The sequence below is a fragment of the Syngnathoides biaculeatus genome, chromosome 6 (genome assembly GCF_019802595.1).
Source record: "Syngnathoides biaculeatus isolate LvHL_M chromosome 6, ASM1980259v1, whole genome shotgun sequence".
Lineage (NCBI taxonomy): Eukaryota > Metazoa > Chordata > Actinopteri > Syngnathiformes > Syngnathidae > Syngnathoides > Syngnathoides biaculeatus.
Genome location: NC_084645.1, coordinates 11,887,981 through 11,906,126, shown reverse-complemented (window position 1 = coordinate 11,906,126; position 18,146 = coordinate 11,887,981). Strand labels below are relative to the sequence as shown.

At 40.2% G+C, this 18,146-nt stretch overlaps 1 protein-coding gene across 4 annotated transcripts in view; it reads right to left on the bottom strand.

Moving 5' to 3' along the window:
* Positions 1 to 845: 845 nt before the first annotated feature.
* The window catches only part of itpr2 (inositol 1,4,5-trisphosphate receptor, type 2), an 88,505-nt gene continuing 71,204 nt past the window's right edge, over positions 846 to 18,146 (bottom strand). For all 4 annotated transcript variants that reach the window (XM_061821676.1, XM_061821677.1, XM_061821678.1 and 1 more), the window contains 5 exons: positions 15,875 to 15,996; positions 15,602 to 15,767; positions 15,348 to 15,508; positions 7,907 to 8,068; positions 846 to 1,794 (listed from right to left, as the gene is read on the bottom strand). In XM_061821676.1, coding sequence (XP_061677660.1) covers positions 1,714 to 1,794; positions 7,907 to 8,068; positions 15,348 to 15,508; positions 15,602 to 15,767; positions 15,875 to 15,996 — 692 coding nt within the window. In that variant the 3' untranslated portion in view covers positions 846 to 1,713. The remainder of the gene's footprint in view (positions 1,795 to 7,906; positions 8,069 to 15,347; positions 15,509 to 15,601; positions 15,768 to 15,874; positions 15,997 to 18,146) is intronic.

The following is an 18,146-nucleotide window of genomic DNA, read 5'->3' as shown; positions in this document are numbered from 1 at the left end:
ACATCTGTAAAGTAGTTCAATAGTTGCAGGAACATTTCGTAATTAACACAAGATGTACCAGCCGATCAGCTTTCGTCGCCTATGTTACGTGTGCTTTGTGATTCCATTGGGGACCATGACCCGCAGCACCTCAATGCAAAAATAATAATAATTAAAAAAAAAAACAGTGCAACAAATATTGCATGGGTTGAATGACATATTAAGCAGTGAGTGGACTCATGAGGGCTTTTAACAGATGCTGCTGTCAGCAATGATATGCACCGGAATGCAGAAAAGTCACATTGGCCGGCGAGAGCCGAGCTCGACGTAAGAGCTTGCTGCACGCAAAGAGGGTTTTTTTCCCCCTTAAAATCTCACTGCCTTTCCTACTTTAAAATACTCAACAACAACAACATGTACAATGCTTTGGTGGACGTGTTGAGTGAACGTGAACTTCAAGCATGGATCATTAACAGACTGAGGAAGCACCTAAATTATTTTATGAAAAAGAACTGAACGAATGAGTGAATAAATCTTTTGAACAAATCTTTTTAAAGGAACTGATTCAGGTGATTCAGTACACTCAAAAGAACTGTCGGGCACATCACTAGTGCCACCTATCAGGCACAGTTTAAGGTGCTTGCAGAGTAATATTCATACATTGCATGCGTGTGGATGTGTGGAATGGATTGAGCTGCCAGTGCTCAAGGAGTACAAAATAGCCTACGACGTCAGGAACCCCCACAAAGAACTCATCGGATCTATACAATCCACGTAATTGGCCTATTTTGAGTTCAAAATGGGGAATTTCACTGAAAGGCAACTGATTTGCATGAATTGAAAATAGAAATCCCCCCCCCGCACAATCCTTTTAAAAAATAATTTCCAAAACAATTTTTTGTCAGATTAATTACATTTTCATATACACTTTATTTAAATAGACAAGGTTTAAGTAAAAAAAAAAAAAACAGTATAATACTTCTGAAATACAACTAAAATGTTCTTATTGTCTCCAGTTACGTTATGCCAAAGTACATTTTAGACATATTTTCAAGTAATAAGCTATACCTTTTATCACATTCAATTATTACTCTGTGTGAATAAAGCAAAAAAAAAAAATGGTGCAGCGAATGCATCATAGTCTAAGGTAATACCCCTAAATTGGTCATATGTCTCCCTTTTTTTAAGAAAAAAGTGCATTTTAAACAATTCAAAATCCAGTTTTAAAACATGAGTGAGGCAGCAAAGATTACAACTCCAAAATGTAAAAAAAATACTCCAGTTATTAAAATGTTCTTGCCAGAAATCTAAAAAGAATAAGGAAACCTTCCAGCTCACAGTTAAGTACCAGGAGTTCACTTTTTTGATATAACAACCAAGAAAATGAGCCATTTGGGCTGAGACAGCAAATAAGTAAACCTTACGCTAACAATTCCCTTCACCATCTATCGAGCACACTAAGACCACACTGGCAGACGAGTGCCAAGTCTGCTCAATCACTCACCGAGTCCAAGCACTCTGCATGCTAGGGGTGCAGACAAACTGTATAGTTTGCTTCAAACAGCCGATTGGTGAGTATGTGAGCCCAAAAGGTAGTGCTGTATCATACGAAAAAGGCACTTAGTGACTAATCATCTGTGAGCCAAGTCACTACAGGTGTGTATATCTGCTTTCATATTGTCTTTTCCCACGGTTGAGAGTCCTCCCACTGGCTCTGTGAGAGTTGAGAGACCCTCAGTGGTTGGACATGTGGTGATTTGTCTGTGGGGGTCCCAAAAATCCTTGCCTTTGCTTGTGCTTCCTCTGTTCAGTCATCTGTAAAAGACACACAAGCAAGCGATGGTATATCAGTTCACATGCAGTCACTTGACACACTGTTCCAAAAAAATAGTTTCTATGCAAAACACTTTTGTCACAAAATATTGGACCACTACATTCCAAATATCTCAGCTTACCTGGAAGCAGTAAATTCTCCACAAGTGTGAAAGTGATATGTTTTCTCCTCTACTGTATGTGGCCTGTGTTTGGCTAGTGACCAGCTAATTTGTAGCCTGCTAAAGTGAACCGAGATAGGGTCCAGTTCACATGCAAACGTCATGAAGACAAGTCAATCCATCCATCCATCCATTTTCTTTGCCGCTTATTCTCACGAGGGGGGCGGGGAGTGCTGAAGCCTAGCCCAGCTGTCAACAGGCAGGAGGCAGGATACAACCTGAACTGGTTGACAGCCAATCACAGGGCACATGGAGACAAACAGCCGCACTCACAACTCAACCTTGGGGCAATTTAGAGAGTCCAATTAATGTTCCATGTTTTTGGGATGTGGGAGGAATACCCAGGCAGGCACGGGGGGAACATGCAAACTCCAAACGGGCGGGTCCGTGATTGAACCCAGAACCTCAGAAGTGTTAGGCCAACGCTATACCAGCTGCGTCACCATGCCACCGCGAAGATAAGTGTGATAGAAAATGAATAGATGGCTGGATAGTACTGAACAGAAGAATTTATTTACAGTAATTTGAAGCTAAGATAAAACAGTTCATGCTGCCTCTCCACTGCAGATTACTAATTCACCTTGGTCCAAGATGATTCTCTCTCTCTCTCTCTCTTTCTCTCTGATTTTGAGGCGATTAAAGTAGTTTTGTTTGTACCATATTTGGTAAGAAAGCCTGACTAATCTCATGAATATACAGTGAGGACACCCTGCAATTTTGCAAGTTCTACGTTGAAATCATGGAAGGTTCTAAAATTTTAATCTTCGGTGCATGTCTACTGTGAGACAACCAAAAAAAAAATAATTTGAAAATCATAATGTATAATTTTTAAATATATTTGTATGTTACTACTGCAAAAACACCTGTTAGTCAACCTCTAAAAAGTCGACCTAAACTCCATTTATTATTGTAAATTAGAAGCATCTGAAATCATTAAATACAAAAAGACACATCTCCACCCCACGCAGTCAGCAAGACTCCAACTATACTCACATGGCTAAGACCAAAGAGATGTCCAAAGACACCAGAGACAAAAATGTCAACCTCCACAAGGCTGGAAAGGGCTACGGCGCAATTGCCAAACTGGTGAAAAAAGATAACCTTTTGAAGCAATTATTAGAAAATGGAAGGAGCTAAAAATGATTGTCAATCTCCCTCAGACTGGGCAAGCAAATAAGACATCAACTCGTGGCATATCAATGATCCTAAGAAAGGTGAGGAATCACACCAAAACTACACGGGAGGAGCTTGTCAATGACCTGAAAACAGCTGTTACTGCCGTTTCCAAAGTTACTGTGTGTAACGTCACGGTTTAAAACTATGCATGGCACAGTCTTAAGTTTGACCATGACCATTTGGATGAACCAGAGGAGTCTTAGGCGAAAGTTATGTGGTGAGATGAGATCAAAATAGAACTTTTTGGTTTTAATTCCACTCGGTGTGTTTGGAGGAAGAAGAATGATGAGTTCCATCCCAACAACACGATCCCTACTGTCACCCATGGGGGTGGAGGCATGATGCTTTGGAGGTGTTTTTCTTAACATAGGGACAGGATGACTGCACTGTATTAAGGGAGAGGATGAGCCGGGGTATGTATTGCAAGATTTTGGGGAATAACTTCCTTCCCTCAATCAGAGGATTGAAGATAGGTTGTGGCTCGATCTTTCAAAATGACAATGACCCAAAGCACACAAGCAGGATAACCAAGGAGTGGTTCCGTAAGAAGCATATCAAGATTATGGAGTGGCCTTGTCAGTCTCCAGATCTAAATACAAAAGAAAATCTTTGGAGGGAGCTTTTCTGGCTGATCTCGAGGACATGTGTGCGGAGGAATGGGCCAAAATCCCACCGGCACTATGTGTAAACCTGGTGAAAAACTCTAACAAAGACTTGACCTCAGTAATTGCAATTAAAAGCTACTACACTAAATATTAAAATTGATATTCAGAGGTGTTCAAATACTCATTTTCAGCAATAACATACAAAAATTGTGATTTCTGGATTTTTGGCAAGATTGTCTCTCACTTTGGAAATGCACCTAAAAAAATTCAGACCCCTCCATGATTTCAAAGTGTGAGAACTTGCAAAATCGCAGGTTGTTTATTTTCCTTATTGTATGTCAATAACTTGGTCAAACATGAAAAAATGAGCGAAGTTTTATTGTTGCTGGAGTTGAACCCATGATAAAAGGGATCAGGTGGAAGATGTGACAGCCATGACTGCATGTGGAGGTTGTTTTGTTTAGCTGAAGCGTGAACCTGCCACAGTGAGCATTACATAGACACATCTGTCAGAAGAGGAACAAGGACAGGCCTGTGACCGAGATCACATGCCAGCGAAGCAGGTGATGGGAGTGATCAGTCACAGTTGCATCAGCGTAGTCATCCACACAGCCAGAGGCCAACTTTTAACCGGTTGTACTGAAATGAATTGCAATCACAGGACAGAAGCGAAAGGGAAGTTGGGGTGATATTGGGAACATTTGGTTGACAATTGCCTGGGAGCGGGTGTTAGTATACTGAGAAATAGTTACTTTTCAACCAAAGAATATTCAACCTTATTTTAAAGGCACTGGAAGGACCGCAATGCACCTTTTTGCTAATATTATATAGTTTTTATACTGAACACGAATCTTAAATCCGTTATGAAGGATTTAAGATTTATTTTTCGATTATCTGCAGCAAATGATCACACATCGCTGAATCCGCCGGAAAAGGACGCAAACGTGACGGAGAAAGCCGATCAGAGCTGTGACATAGGACGTTGTGACAACAACACGGATCCCGTAGGATTACACTGCAAGAACGAGGATGAATTTTCCGATAATTCAAGCGATGAACATTATTCTGATGGGTTCCACGAAGACAGTGAAGAATATGAGCTTTATGAAGATGTTAAAGGTTATAAATTTGAGCCAGTGAGGCAGCACACACACGTTCGAATTCAGACGAAGTAGCTAGCGATAAAGATGCCGACACAGCAGTCAGACCCATCGTGGAGGATATGCCTCGTGTTGTAAATATTGACTGGTAAGTGTTTGTGAAGTTCTTTTTTTTGGTTTAGTTAGTCATAAACTGATAAATAGTAAAGGCTCGATATTATGAATGAATATACGAAGTTATCGGTCTTTGGTTTTATCGGTTTTGAAAATTATGCAAATGCCGTGTATTTAGTGAATTGGTAGACGACAACCGCGACAATTACTTTGCACGTAAAATGCTTATTGTTGCACCAAAACACACAGAAGCCGATGCCATAGTCTAAGTTGGTGTATTTTCACAAATAAGTAATAATATAATGCTGCTTTCTTTCGGCTTGTCCCGTTAGGGGTCGCCACAGCATATCATCTCAAATGAACGCTCATAAATGTTTGACACAATTTTAATAATAATAATAATAAAATAAAATAATGATAAATAATTTTTACGGATTGGTTTTAGCTTACAATCACTGAGGAATTCTCAAAACAAATGTTTTTTTCTTCGGCGTGAATACTAATACTCCCAGCTTATCGTCGTTCCAAAACAGCCCATCCCAGAATTTGTGACATCAGAGGTCTGCCCAGGAAATGTGTCGTTTTGCAAGTAAGAGAAACTCTGTCAAAGTTTGTGGTCTTTAATTCATAAACACTTATAATTCTTGGTAAAAACATCAAACAGGATATGCATTTTATGGAACAGCTGAACATATATTTTCGTCTAGATAAGATAATTTGCGTTAGAAATTAGACATTCCATACACTACAATGACATGACATTTAATGTTCAAAGTGATAAACTTGTTTTTAGCAAATAACTCAGAATTTTATGGTATCAACACATTCCAAATAAAATTGGACAGGTGGCAAGAAAGTTAAGGAATGGTCATCAAACAGCTGTTAGGAACATCCCACTGGTGAACAGGCTAATTGGGAACAGACAGGTGCCACGATTGGCTATAAAAGCAGCTTCCCTCAATTGCTCAGTCATTAACAAGCAAAAATGGGCCGAGGTTCAGAATCTAGGGATTTCATCATCTACTGTCCAAATCATCATGAAACGGTTCAGAGTATCTAGAGAAATCAATGCATGTAAGCGGCAGGGCCGAAAACCAATACCGAATGCCTGTGACTTTCGAGCCCTCAGGCGGCAAAAACCGACAGTGTATCAAGGACATCAGCACGTGTGCTAAAGAACACATCAAGAAACAAATGTCAGCAAGTAGAGTTCGGTACTACATCCCCAAGTACCACTTAAAACTCTACTTGCAAACCAAAAGCCATTTATCAACAACAACCAGAAATGCCACCACCTTCTCTGGGCTCGAGCTCATCTAAAATAGACTGATACAAAGCGGGAAAGTGTTTTGTGGTCAAATGAGTCCACGTTTCAAATTGTTTTTGGAAATTGTGGACGTTGTGTTATCCAGGCCAAAGAGGAAAAAAAAGTCATCCGGACTCTTGTGGACGCAAAGTTCAAAAGCCAGTATCTGTGATGGTACGGGTGTGTGAGTGCCAATGGCATGGGTAAATTACAAATCTCTGAAGGAACCATCAATGCTGATGGGTACATAGAGGTTTTAAAGAAACATATGCTGCCATCCAAGTAATATCTTTTTCATAGACGCTCATGCTTATTTCAGCAAAACAACGACAAAGCACATTCTGCAAATTACTGCTTTGTAGTAAAAGAGTGTGGGTACTAGACTGCCATGCCTGTAGTACAGTCTTGTTATCCATTAAAAATGTGTGGCACATTATGAAGCATAATATATGACATATCATAGGAGGTAATCCTGGCAGACCCTTTCATGATCTTACAACAAATTAAGTGCATTTATTGAATAAATGAGTCACACTACACCCGCAGTATCAAATCTGGCCAATATCGGAGCTAAAATGTGGCAGTCTGATCCAGAGATGACCTAAAAGTGGGCTAATTTATAATGGCCAGTAATACACTGCAAAACAAAAAAAATAAATTTGAAACACAGTTTCTGTCTCCATGATGCTTGTCTTGGCTCACCAAACTACAGTCTCAAACACTTACCATCCAGAGGCACTATCATGCAGAAACCCCCACACACAACGTGACTACCAGATCCCTGCAATCATCTTAAAGCCAAAAAAAATAGAGAAGAGAGCTTTGCTGAATGCAGAGATTAGCATTAGCTAACATTGTTAGCGTTTTATTAAGCATAACTTGTTAATATCTAAGTAAAGTGGTTTCTTTAGTAGTGGTGGGTGTTCGGGGTGGGGTGGGGGTGTTAGTATATGTGTTCGGTCATTGTGTGAGACAAAAAAAGTGCTCTGATGTTCATCCATTTTCTGAGCCGCTTATCCTCACGAGGGTGGTGGGAGTGCTTGAGCCTATCCTAGGTGTCATCGGGCAGGAGGTGGGATACACCCAGGACTGGTTGCCAGCCAATCGCAGGGGACATAGAGACAGACAACAGTTGCAAACACAAACAAACCTAGGGGCAATTTAGATTCTCCAATTAATCCATGTTTTTGGGAGGTGGGAGGAAACCGGAGTGCCCGGAGGAAACCCACGCAGGCACGGGGAGAACATGTAAACCCCACACAAAGGGGGCAGGCATTTGAATCCCAATCCTTAGAACTGTGAGGCTGGCATTCTACACTCGCTCCACTGGTCAATGTCACCAAGACAAAAAATATGCGCAAAGTGATTTTTACAAAAGCATGCCACAGATATCTTATTAAGACATTGGGAACTCTTAAATAGTGAAGAACAAATGCATAATTCATCTCCATTAAGGTCCCTTTAAAGAGAGAAAGTTGCAAAAGAAAGTTGCAAAAGAGGATTTATGATCCCCTCTAACCTCTTGGCCCGGTAATGTTTTAAAGGTCAAAAGAGCCTCAGGCTAATGTGGTGGTGCAATCTTAGGTGTCATAATCATAGTTAGACAAGAAGAGGATGAAAATGGCTCTTTACCTGCTCCTTGAGCTCAGACAGCTGGGCAGAAAGCTGAGCTACCAACGTGGCAGTGCTCTCCAGTTTCTCCTGCAGCGATCGCATCTCATTCTGCTCGTTATCCCCCTCATTGCTCACCAGAGACATGGCTCTCATTCGGGGGAACCACTCCAAGTTCTTTTCCTGTGAGATGAGGGCGAGATGGGGTGTGAGACAAACTATGAGAAGGATGAAGTGAATAACTGTTAAAATAGAGCTGAGTCAGAATGTCAAGGATATGGCAGTGGTGGCAATTCTGGCGGAGTCATCCCCAAGCAGGGCATGATTTAGGAAGTGTTACAGCGCTTCAACTGGACAGAAGCGGAAGAGTAAACATGGAGGTGTTAATAACTGACAACTTTAATCTAAATCATTCTCCGGGAAAGAAAGTTATTTGCTGTGTTGCACGTCAGCGTGACAGCATTTCTGTCTCAGGGCTACGGTCAATCATGCTCAGACAATCAGCTCAAAACTGGCATTTCAATTTTCATCCACTGCACAGATAGATTGCTGATGTGACGTATCCAATTTGGACTATAGTAATCATATTGTTTGGGAGTCTGTAATCTTAAATGCCATAAAGACATTTATGGATGTGGCATTGCGGAGATATGTTCAGAAATTATGTAACTTTTCATCTCAAAGATAAAGCAAAGTTGTTGTTATTTTCCTGCAGTTCAGGTAAGAAAATGTTTGGACATACTGTAATTTCTCCTGTATAATGGTCATTCCCCCAAAATTGTCAAAAGTCAATAGTGGACACTACACATACTGTATACTTCGGGGAAAATAAAAAACATTTTATAAATGTATGTCACCATCTTGAGGTTATGAAAAAGCTGGGCACTTTCATCCTAATATGTCAACGGCGGAGAGAGGATAAGAGAAAGGTGTCAATATATTTCTGAATATGATAAGGGTCCGAATGTTTGCATATGTGTAGAGTTGTGCTCATAAGTTTATAAACTATGGCAGAATTTGTGAAATATGTTTGTTTTTCACCATCACAAATTTCTTCATAGTTATGCCTTGTTTGATAATGCTATTCTGAAAAGTTTGACAGCTTAAATTGCACCACATTGAAAAAATTAAATTCTGCCTGGGTAATCAAATGTGAGCACAACTGTGTTTTTGAATTTACAAAAAAGAAGGGCTGTGAATTTCTAAATAAGAGTAAGCAAACAAAGTATTATGTGTTAAAATAAAGTGCTTAATTTCAGGATAATTCTTTGAAAGAAGTAAAATACAGATAATTATTCATGTTTTTATCATATGAGTAGAGCCAAAATCATGTAGTGTAAAAATGTATTATACAGAGGTAGGAGGGTATTCCAGAATTTTTAGGTCAACTTTGGTGTGTATTTTATACACGATATTCAATAAATTATGGTAAATGAGTTTCACCTGGAACTTCCTTTTCTTTAAAGAATTGTACCTGTTTTAGAAATTTAGCCTGGGTAATCAAATTTATGCGCATAATTGTGTGACTTCTCATTTACTAAATAAAAGTAGGGCTGAAAATTTCAAAACAAGAGATACAAGAAAATACAGTACAATTTTTTTGTATTTGGAGCAGCAATAATGAGGACTAGTGGTAGATTGCGTTCTTCATTGGACAACAAATAAATACTTATGCCGTAGTCAAACAGCAATGCCATGACATCGCTTTTTTTTTTTTGGGTATCATGTTTGGGTGGAAAAAAGTGTAACCATAGTGTGTGACATGGCCCTTGAGCACAAATGTTTTCCCAGTCTTGTTTGTCTTGTCTGACTTTTTTTTTTTTTTTTTTTAAACGACATAAAAAGTCACTGAAGAAAATATAATGAAAAACTGGCATTTTGTAATGACTTGGACCTGGAATGCAAAGTGCATCTGCATGCGTACTTGTGTGGGTGTTGATCTGCACGAACATGTAGTAGGTGAGAGAAATTACTTCATCCAGACAAACTGTTGTCAGCTGATCTTGTGTAGCATATCTTGACCACTTCTGATAAGAATGATTTAAATGGTGCTGTAAGTGGGATCTGACTGGCACCGCCGCATCTTTTTCTGTAGGAGGAGTGAGGTATTTTTGCAGCCACTCTTACATAATATATTTCAGGCATGGACAGAATTTATCATTGCGAGACGCCGAGTACAAACTAGGACAAACTAAGGGGCAAAGTCTCCTTTTCGCACTTAAGTCCCACTTGAAGTTGTGAACTTTTCATTGACACGCAGCCAGACTTCAGACACACCCACAAGAAATAGGCTGGGAATGAACGTTGAAACACCAAAGAGCTGCAATTCACTAAAGCTGATACTGTCTTCAAATTATGGAATGTGGATCTTGCTCGACCTGTTACAGCCTCTAAAGTGCATAAGACAAAATGTGACTTAAACCCGCTGCACACTGAGCCATGTGGCCGTACCAAGACTGGATTTTTGTGCAGTTGGTGGGGGGTTGGGGGGGGGGGGTTCTCTCCCAAGAGCACGTAGCTGGCACGAAGGTGACTAAATGACAAATTGCAGTGGGAGAATGTGCGCAGCCAGAAAAGCCCATAGCTACGAGCTCACTTTTTGTACATTGGATCATTACACCCAGCATTAATGTGTTGACTTCGTAGTTTAAGCAGCACGAATATCTGTGGTGGCACTGTCATCACTTACTCAAGTTTGTATGTCATACTTCCAAATTCCGCATTAAGTTTCATATTTATTTCTGTAAGGTGTTCCATTTTGGAAGTGAAAAACAAAGAAGGAAAACCCCAGAGGACATTGAAGATATGTACAGTACGTATCAAAGTACAACAAAAATGCTGATGAGTTACTAAAGTGTGATCGGATTTCAGGGTCTTACTAGCCCGCAATCAGATGGGCTAAACATGTTAAGTTCGTACTTTCTTGCTCCAAGCTCAATAACACAATTGCCTTATTTTTGATTAAAAAGCTACGCAAGGCTAGTTGTAGGAAACTCAAAGGATTCAGGGTTTTTGGCCATCTCTCTTACTGTAGTCAAAAGTGGACCTAGTTGCTTTTTAAATGGACACCACACTGTTCTGATGAAAATTGCAGATTCTACACTAAACTGTCAATTCTGAAAAAGTTTCTGTGTCATTACTTTAAAGAACAGTTCGAGAAACAAGCTATTTTCGGTTCAAACACTGAACTACTGTTGGTTCAATTACTAGATACTGAAACATGGCTGGAGGCAATCTGAAGTTCACATCTATTTATTTTTTTTTTGCTTTAGATTTCTACTGTGCCATATTGCCTGAATGACTTGGCTTCATTGTTGCTCCGCTGATTAATTTCAACACCTAAATGAGCATGAATTTATAGATTTTCATGTGCTCCTAAAGGTTGCTGCACTCACCATCGCATAAGTGTGCACACACTGTACTGTACATGGAGAAATACACATTAACAAGAAATGTTTGACCAGATCAAAACAGCACTATTAGTAATATGGTCATCACTACAAGAATTACACAGATGCCTAAACTGATGTTTATAATCTTTTATGTAAAAATGTGTGAAAAAAGATTGGGGCGGGGGAGAGCTGCTTAGGTAAAAAATACCAACAATTTTAGGGATAAGCAAATAAAAATGTCATATTGTGTCTTCTTTCAAAATGGCAAACAGTTTATAGGAACAACGGTGGCATCTCAAATTTAAAATTTGACCATCCTGTCATTAGCTCTTCGTGATGTTCTGTCCCACACATATATTAGTCTCCAGTGTATTTTGCAAAGCTTAATAGATATCAAGCAAAGTTTGACCGCAGCCTTCACTTTATTTGACAATGGAGGCTGTTTTTATTATGCGACCACCCCAACCTTTTTTTTTTTTTTAAAGTCTAAAACTGAATGTGTGTGATATAGGGTGAATAAAAGGCTTCATGACGTGACAGTGTTTTGTGTGTATGTGTGAGTCAAAGGGACAGGAGAACACGTGCCAGGCAGGCTGAGCTATTAGCAAGCCACTTGAGATGGGTTATGTAACTAGGCTGATGCGGTTTCTGCTAGGCCTGAAGCTTCTGTCCCTTTACACACAAACACCAGCACACAAACGTACTCTATGGATGTACGTATACATACACGCACGCACGCACACACACACACACACACACACACACACACACACCACACACACACACACACAAACTAAACCAAATGCACTCATTTCAATGCATGCAGGTGCTGAATTCTTTATCAGTATTGGGTAAGACTTGGAGTCAAAGTTGTAGTGAGTCAACAGATTCATGGTGAACCCTCGCTTATAGAATGTACCTAAACATTTAAATATTATACAACATACTGTACATACAACAAATGCACTGCATGTACTGTACTTTTCTTTTAAATCAAGTTGAATCTGAAAGGCTGGGTTGGTGTGGTTTAGAGTGGACAGTACGGAATAAGCCATCAAATATTTTACATTACTCCTCTTAGATGCGTGTTTTTTACCGTCTATAGTGTACATGCTCTGTGATTGTCCTGTGACCAGTCCTGTGTGTCACCTGCATCTCGCAAAAAGTCAGCCAGTATAGGGCTCATGGTCTGACCCTCTGACCCCAGAGAGCACAACCGTGATAAGATAAATGGATGAATGTATTGTACCTACTCATCACTCTAAAACATTTTTGAGTACATGTAGCAAGCCCTACTGATGTATCTGAAACTTTAGTGTGTCATGTGTTTGTCATACAAATTCCTCATCATTTGACCGTTCCTTTGCCCCAGCAAAAGTTAATCCCAAATGTGCCATTGTGGTTCGACCTTTATTTGAATTCATTAACCGACTATCACCTCTCCTTCATGTTCCTCGCTGTCATTGTTGCAGGTTGGTGCATTGATGCTAATAGAGCTGGACTGTCTTTAATTATTATTTAACAATAATCTACCGCAGCGGGCTAACTCAGTGGCGTAAAAACACCATGCATCTCTCTTCAGCAACATAAAAGCAGAAGGAACCACAAACGTGCAGGTTCAGTCTCTGCTTGTATTGTGGCTCTGCAGAAGAGGTAGACATGTCAACAACACCTCATACTTTATCTTGCTAATGAAGGCAGTGCACAAAGCATACGCACTTAAAAAAATGAAATAGGGTGTGACAAATGAGTTTCCTATTCCTGGAACACAGAACAAAAGGCACGTGCAGGCTTTTCAGACCATGCAAGGATGGAAAAGGCCATCTTTATATAGGCTACATACAGTAGACACTGCATACTCTGGGTGTATCATCTGTGGATTCACCTATTTGCTTATTCACCCCACCCCCACATTTTTTCATTTTATTGGGGGGAAAAAAGAATGCACAAACACACACACACACACACACCACACACACACACACACACACACACACACACACACACACACACAACACACACACACACACCACACACACACACACACAACACACACACACACACACACACACACACCAAGATCCTTTCCAAAAAAAAAAATTATATCATGGGAAGGTTTTTTTCCATAATCCCATTGAAAACCTTTCAGATTATAAATTCAAGGCCCACAATTTATAAATATTCGTTTATTTTCAAAAGGTTTTACATGATCTGGATTTTTGGGGCTGATCACCGATCAGTGAATTAAAAAAAATTATAGATCACCAACCCAATGACAAGATGGAGGAATGAGTCAATTTAAATGAACTGTCCATTCACTGTATACAGTCTGCCCTTGCCCATTCGCAGTTTGCCATTCACGGCCCCACATACTCATGGATTTTGCTCTCAAAGTTTTTTTTTCTTCCCCCATAATGAACCGTATTTTCACAACCATAAGGTGCATTTAAAAGTCTTAAATTTTCACCTGAATCGCCGGAGCACCTTACAATACAATGCATGCCTTATGTGCACACCAGGTTTCAACTGCCATATTGTCGTGCCATTAATCCAATGAAGTACAACCTTACACACTGGTCACATTGTTAGTATGCATGATAGTGTGTGTTTTACCATGCATGAAAGCTACCATATGATGCGCTCATACAACAGTTAGGAACAATTGCAATTTTAAATATCCTAGCAATCTGAAAGAGCAAATTTGTCTCGTAGTCTAATCCGCACAATTATGTGTTGTGTCTCAGGTATCTTATCACTTCCATGCAGCTGACTTTTTTTTTTTTTTTAAATAACTTTATTGCCGGTCAGATATTTACAATTCTATGTCAAAAGACACAAAAAGACTACATAAAAAGAGAGTAGCTTTTGGATTCATATATACTGTGCACAACAGGCGTAAATGTCTTTTGAGGAGCTGATCAATGATGCCACTGATCGGATCGGCGAATTATGAATCAAACAAAACTGGTCAGCAAAAAAATACTGAGTATTGGCTGACCCGATCAGGCCGATCAAATCGGTGTAAAGTTTAATTTTTACATATTTTGGGTTTCCAGCTCATAAAATCCACAAAATTAGGAATTAAAAAAAATTGTAACGCTGTGGAGAAATCAGCTCAATGTTTGCAGTCTATAAATGTTTGAAACTGTCGTACAGTAATCATCCACCAAACTCAAATCACCTGCATGTTCCCCAAGGTGTCATTAAATTCCTTCAATTTGGTTCAATTGTCTCAGTTGGGTTCAACATGGGGAAGACTACAGACTTGACAACTGCCCAGAAGCCATCGATAAAATCCATAAATGGGTAAGCCACAAAAGTTTATATCTAAGGACGCCTGGCTGTTCAGAGTGCGGTTTCTATACATAACAATGGAGAGTCAAGTGGAAAGATGAAATGTTTCAGGAGAAGATGCACCAGCAAAAGAGATGACCGTGGATTTCAGAGGATTATCAGAGAAGAGTCAAGAATCTAGGAGCGCTCCAGAAAGATTTTAATGCTCACGGCTTCAAAAACCACCCCATTCAGATGTAACTGAGACATGGGTGTGATAATTGCAATCAGGTTCCAGGGGTCAAGCCAGTTCTGACAATGACCCAACATAGGAAGCGTCTCAACTGGGCCAAGGAGAAGAAGAAGGAATGACGGTTTGTCAGTGGCTCGAGGTCCTCTTTTCCGATGAAAGTAAAGTGTACCTTTCATTCTGGAATCAAGGTCCAAGGGTTCGGAGGAAGACAGGTGAAGAACAGACGCCAAGCTACCTGCACTGTGAAATAATCAGTCAAGATTTGGGGTAGAATGTCCAGTGGAGGTGTTGGTAAACTCTGCTGTCTTAAATCCAATCTCACCACAACAGTCAACAAGACTCTTTTAGAGGACTTCATGATTTTTTCTGCTGAGGACCTGGGGATTAAAAATCTTGTATTTGCATTAAAATGTAATGCATTATGCCGGCCCACGCTCACCTTCACTATTTGTAGAGGTCAGAAACGCAGATAATGTAGTTGTTAGGGCGTGTGCTGTATTTGAAAGTAGTTCCAATGATTTTTGTGTGTGAACGTAATACTCACCGCTATCATCTGGGCAACATAGCTTTCTGGACCAGTGTATTCAGTGGGATCCTTCACTCTCACCAGAACCAAGAAGTAAAGGTAATGCCACATGTTGTGCTCAGACTTGATGTGCTCTTCAAACGATACTGTCTTGTTGTCAAATTTGTCCCTTTCCAAACCTGAAAGATATTGTCTCATTCTTACGCTTTCTTCCAAGCAAAGTGTACTCCCTCACGCTATATGAAGGACTTCTGAACCAGAGGTGTACACACCACAGATGAAACAGGTGGTTTTCAGGATTTCCTCTTTCCTTTGTTTCTCACTCCTTAAGTCAGCAAAGGTGTCGATGATAACGCCAAAAATGAGGTTGAGAACAATGATGATGACGACGAAGAAGAACAGCAAGTCGTAAACCACGCGAGCCGCAAACAGTGGTTCCTAGATAGGCCAATGACATGCAAAATAGAGAGGAAAAAAATGCAACACAGACAGACTATGAAACAGAAATGTCATCTATGTACAGTACAAATCTGTCCTTATCTGACCTCTTTAGAGGGTCTTCTCAGGATATCACCGACACCACCGCCATTGCGTAGTCCTTGGTTCAACACGGTGATAATACACATGAGCAGAGTGTCACACACCCTCTCTGTTCCCTCGTGTTCATCTATAACACACAAGTAAGCAGAGAGTACAACAGAGGAAAATAGAGGACAATTGTTTCATGTTATTTATGCAGGACCCTGGTCTCTCGTGTGCTGAAGTCATGCATGCAAGACATGCATTGCGATTTTCTGGCTGCGTGTATTCCTCTATCAACTCCAAATTGCCATTTACGCACCATTGTGTCAGCTACATTACGTTCTCTGGGTAAAATGTGGCAGTTCTCTGTGAAATCTAGCCGTGTGCGCAGTCTTCTGCTGACTTAAAGCACATTTTCTCTTTGGCAGTCCAGAGGCTGTAGTAAGTACAGGAACATGTGAAGCTGAAACATCCAACTGGAAGTTTTAATTCGATTAACTGTTGTGACAGCCCAGTGATGGCACGCCATTGGCTGAATCGTGCTGATGGTGCTGGACACAACATACCATATGGTGTTTCCTCACTGGGATGGTCTGGACTCAGCGTCAGGTTTTTAGCTCATAACAGTAGTATTTCTAACCTTTATGTATGTGTGTCTGTGTGTGTTCTTGTGGACATGTGGGGTTAATTATAATCCATGGAAAGCACTTTGTGTTTGCGTACAAAAAGCGCCGTATAAATAAAGTTGGATTGATTGGTATACACTCACCGGGCATAATCTATTCCTACCACATTATGGCAATGCCCGAACAATGACAAGGTTCAGGGTGTAGTCCACCTTTTGCCAGAAGTTAGTCACTTCAGTGACCCTTGTGAGGATAAGGGCTTTGGAAAATGGATAAATGGCTGGTACAAAAACACTGCCATCAGGGGCGCTTTTCATTTGTGAGAAGACTTCAGTTTCAAACGTCTTTTTCTGAAAGCATCGCTGAAAAGAACTGCAGTCATCATAGTGGTGTGACGGTGACTTTGATTTGGAATCATTTATTTTAATTTGATAATTCTCAATGGACATCAACAGAGGACAAGTCTCACCGGCGATGACAAACCTCTGTATCAGCTCCAGAAGTTAATTCACCGCTTAAAGTTTGACATATTTTACTTTCCAAATGAACTTCTATGGCATTCACATCTCATAATAAGTTAAAATGGCCACACACCAGGATTTCCAGTGAGCTTCAGAATTCAATAAATTATGTCTCGTGGGCTGTGGTGCACAAATGAGCTGGTTCCGCATGGTGGGTGTGTCAGATGTCATTACCAGAGAATATGTGCAGATAAAAGGTTTATATGCAGAAAAAAAAATAGACTTACCTTTTGAAATGAAACAATCGAGTAAATTTTGGGGTTTCTGCCCATTTCCGAAAAACTGACTGTAAAGGAGCAGTTTTAAACTTACACCCGACCTGTTACATTGCTGTGTTTCTAATGTATATGATAACTGCCCCCAAATAGCATTTATCTGACCATGAAGCAATTACGTTGGGCGAAGAACTACTGAGCAACTTTTAAGCACCGGCTCTGGAGTAAGGGTAAGTTATATTGAGGGACATGCCACATACACACAGTTTAGTGAAAGTGAGCTGGAGAAAAATAAGTATGGAAGCTTCTCTAGTCACAAGATCAGGTTCCAGCTCTGGTCCTCATGGTAACAAAATCCATACGTTATTGGCGCAGCAGCGCTTGGGGCGGGATGAGGGACGGCTCACTTGCATGATTTAGTAAGCGGCCCCTTAAAAAGGGCTATTTTCAGAAAGACAACTACAGGCTGTATAAAGTGTTGATAATTTTTGTTCCTTGGGTTTTTTTGTGTCATCACACATTACTCAGACACCTGTCTTAAATCATGTGGGGGGAAAAAAAAGCACAATAATGTCTCCTTTAATGTTGATGATCAGATTCATACCTCAGATAACTCATGACTTGATTATGAAAGGCTTACCACAGGAATAGCTTCTAATGGCGAAGATCAAATGAGCGCCCACATTGGATCGGAAATAAACACAAAAGTGTTGTTTTACAAGGAGGAAAATGTCATTTACGATTTAACCTTTAAATGTTGATTTTGTTTGAGCAATGATTGCAGAGGATGTGGATCAGGTGACGATGGGAGTGCATGTAGACTTAATGCAGGTGAGCCATGTAGATGAGTCATCTCCTTTGCCTCATCAGGTTTTTTTGTGTCAATGTTTGTGCGTGTGACAGCGCAAGAGAGAATGTACGCGCTCAATGTCG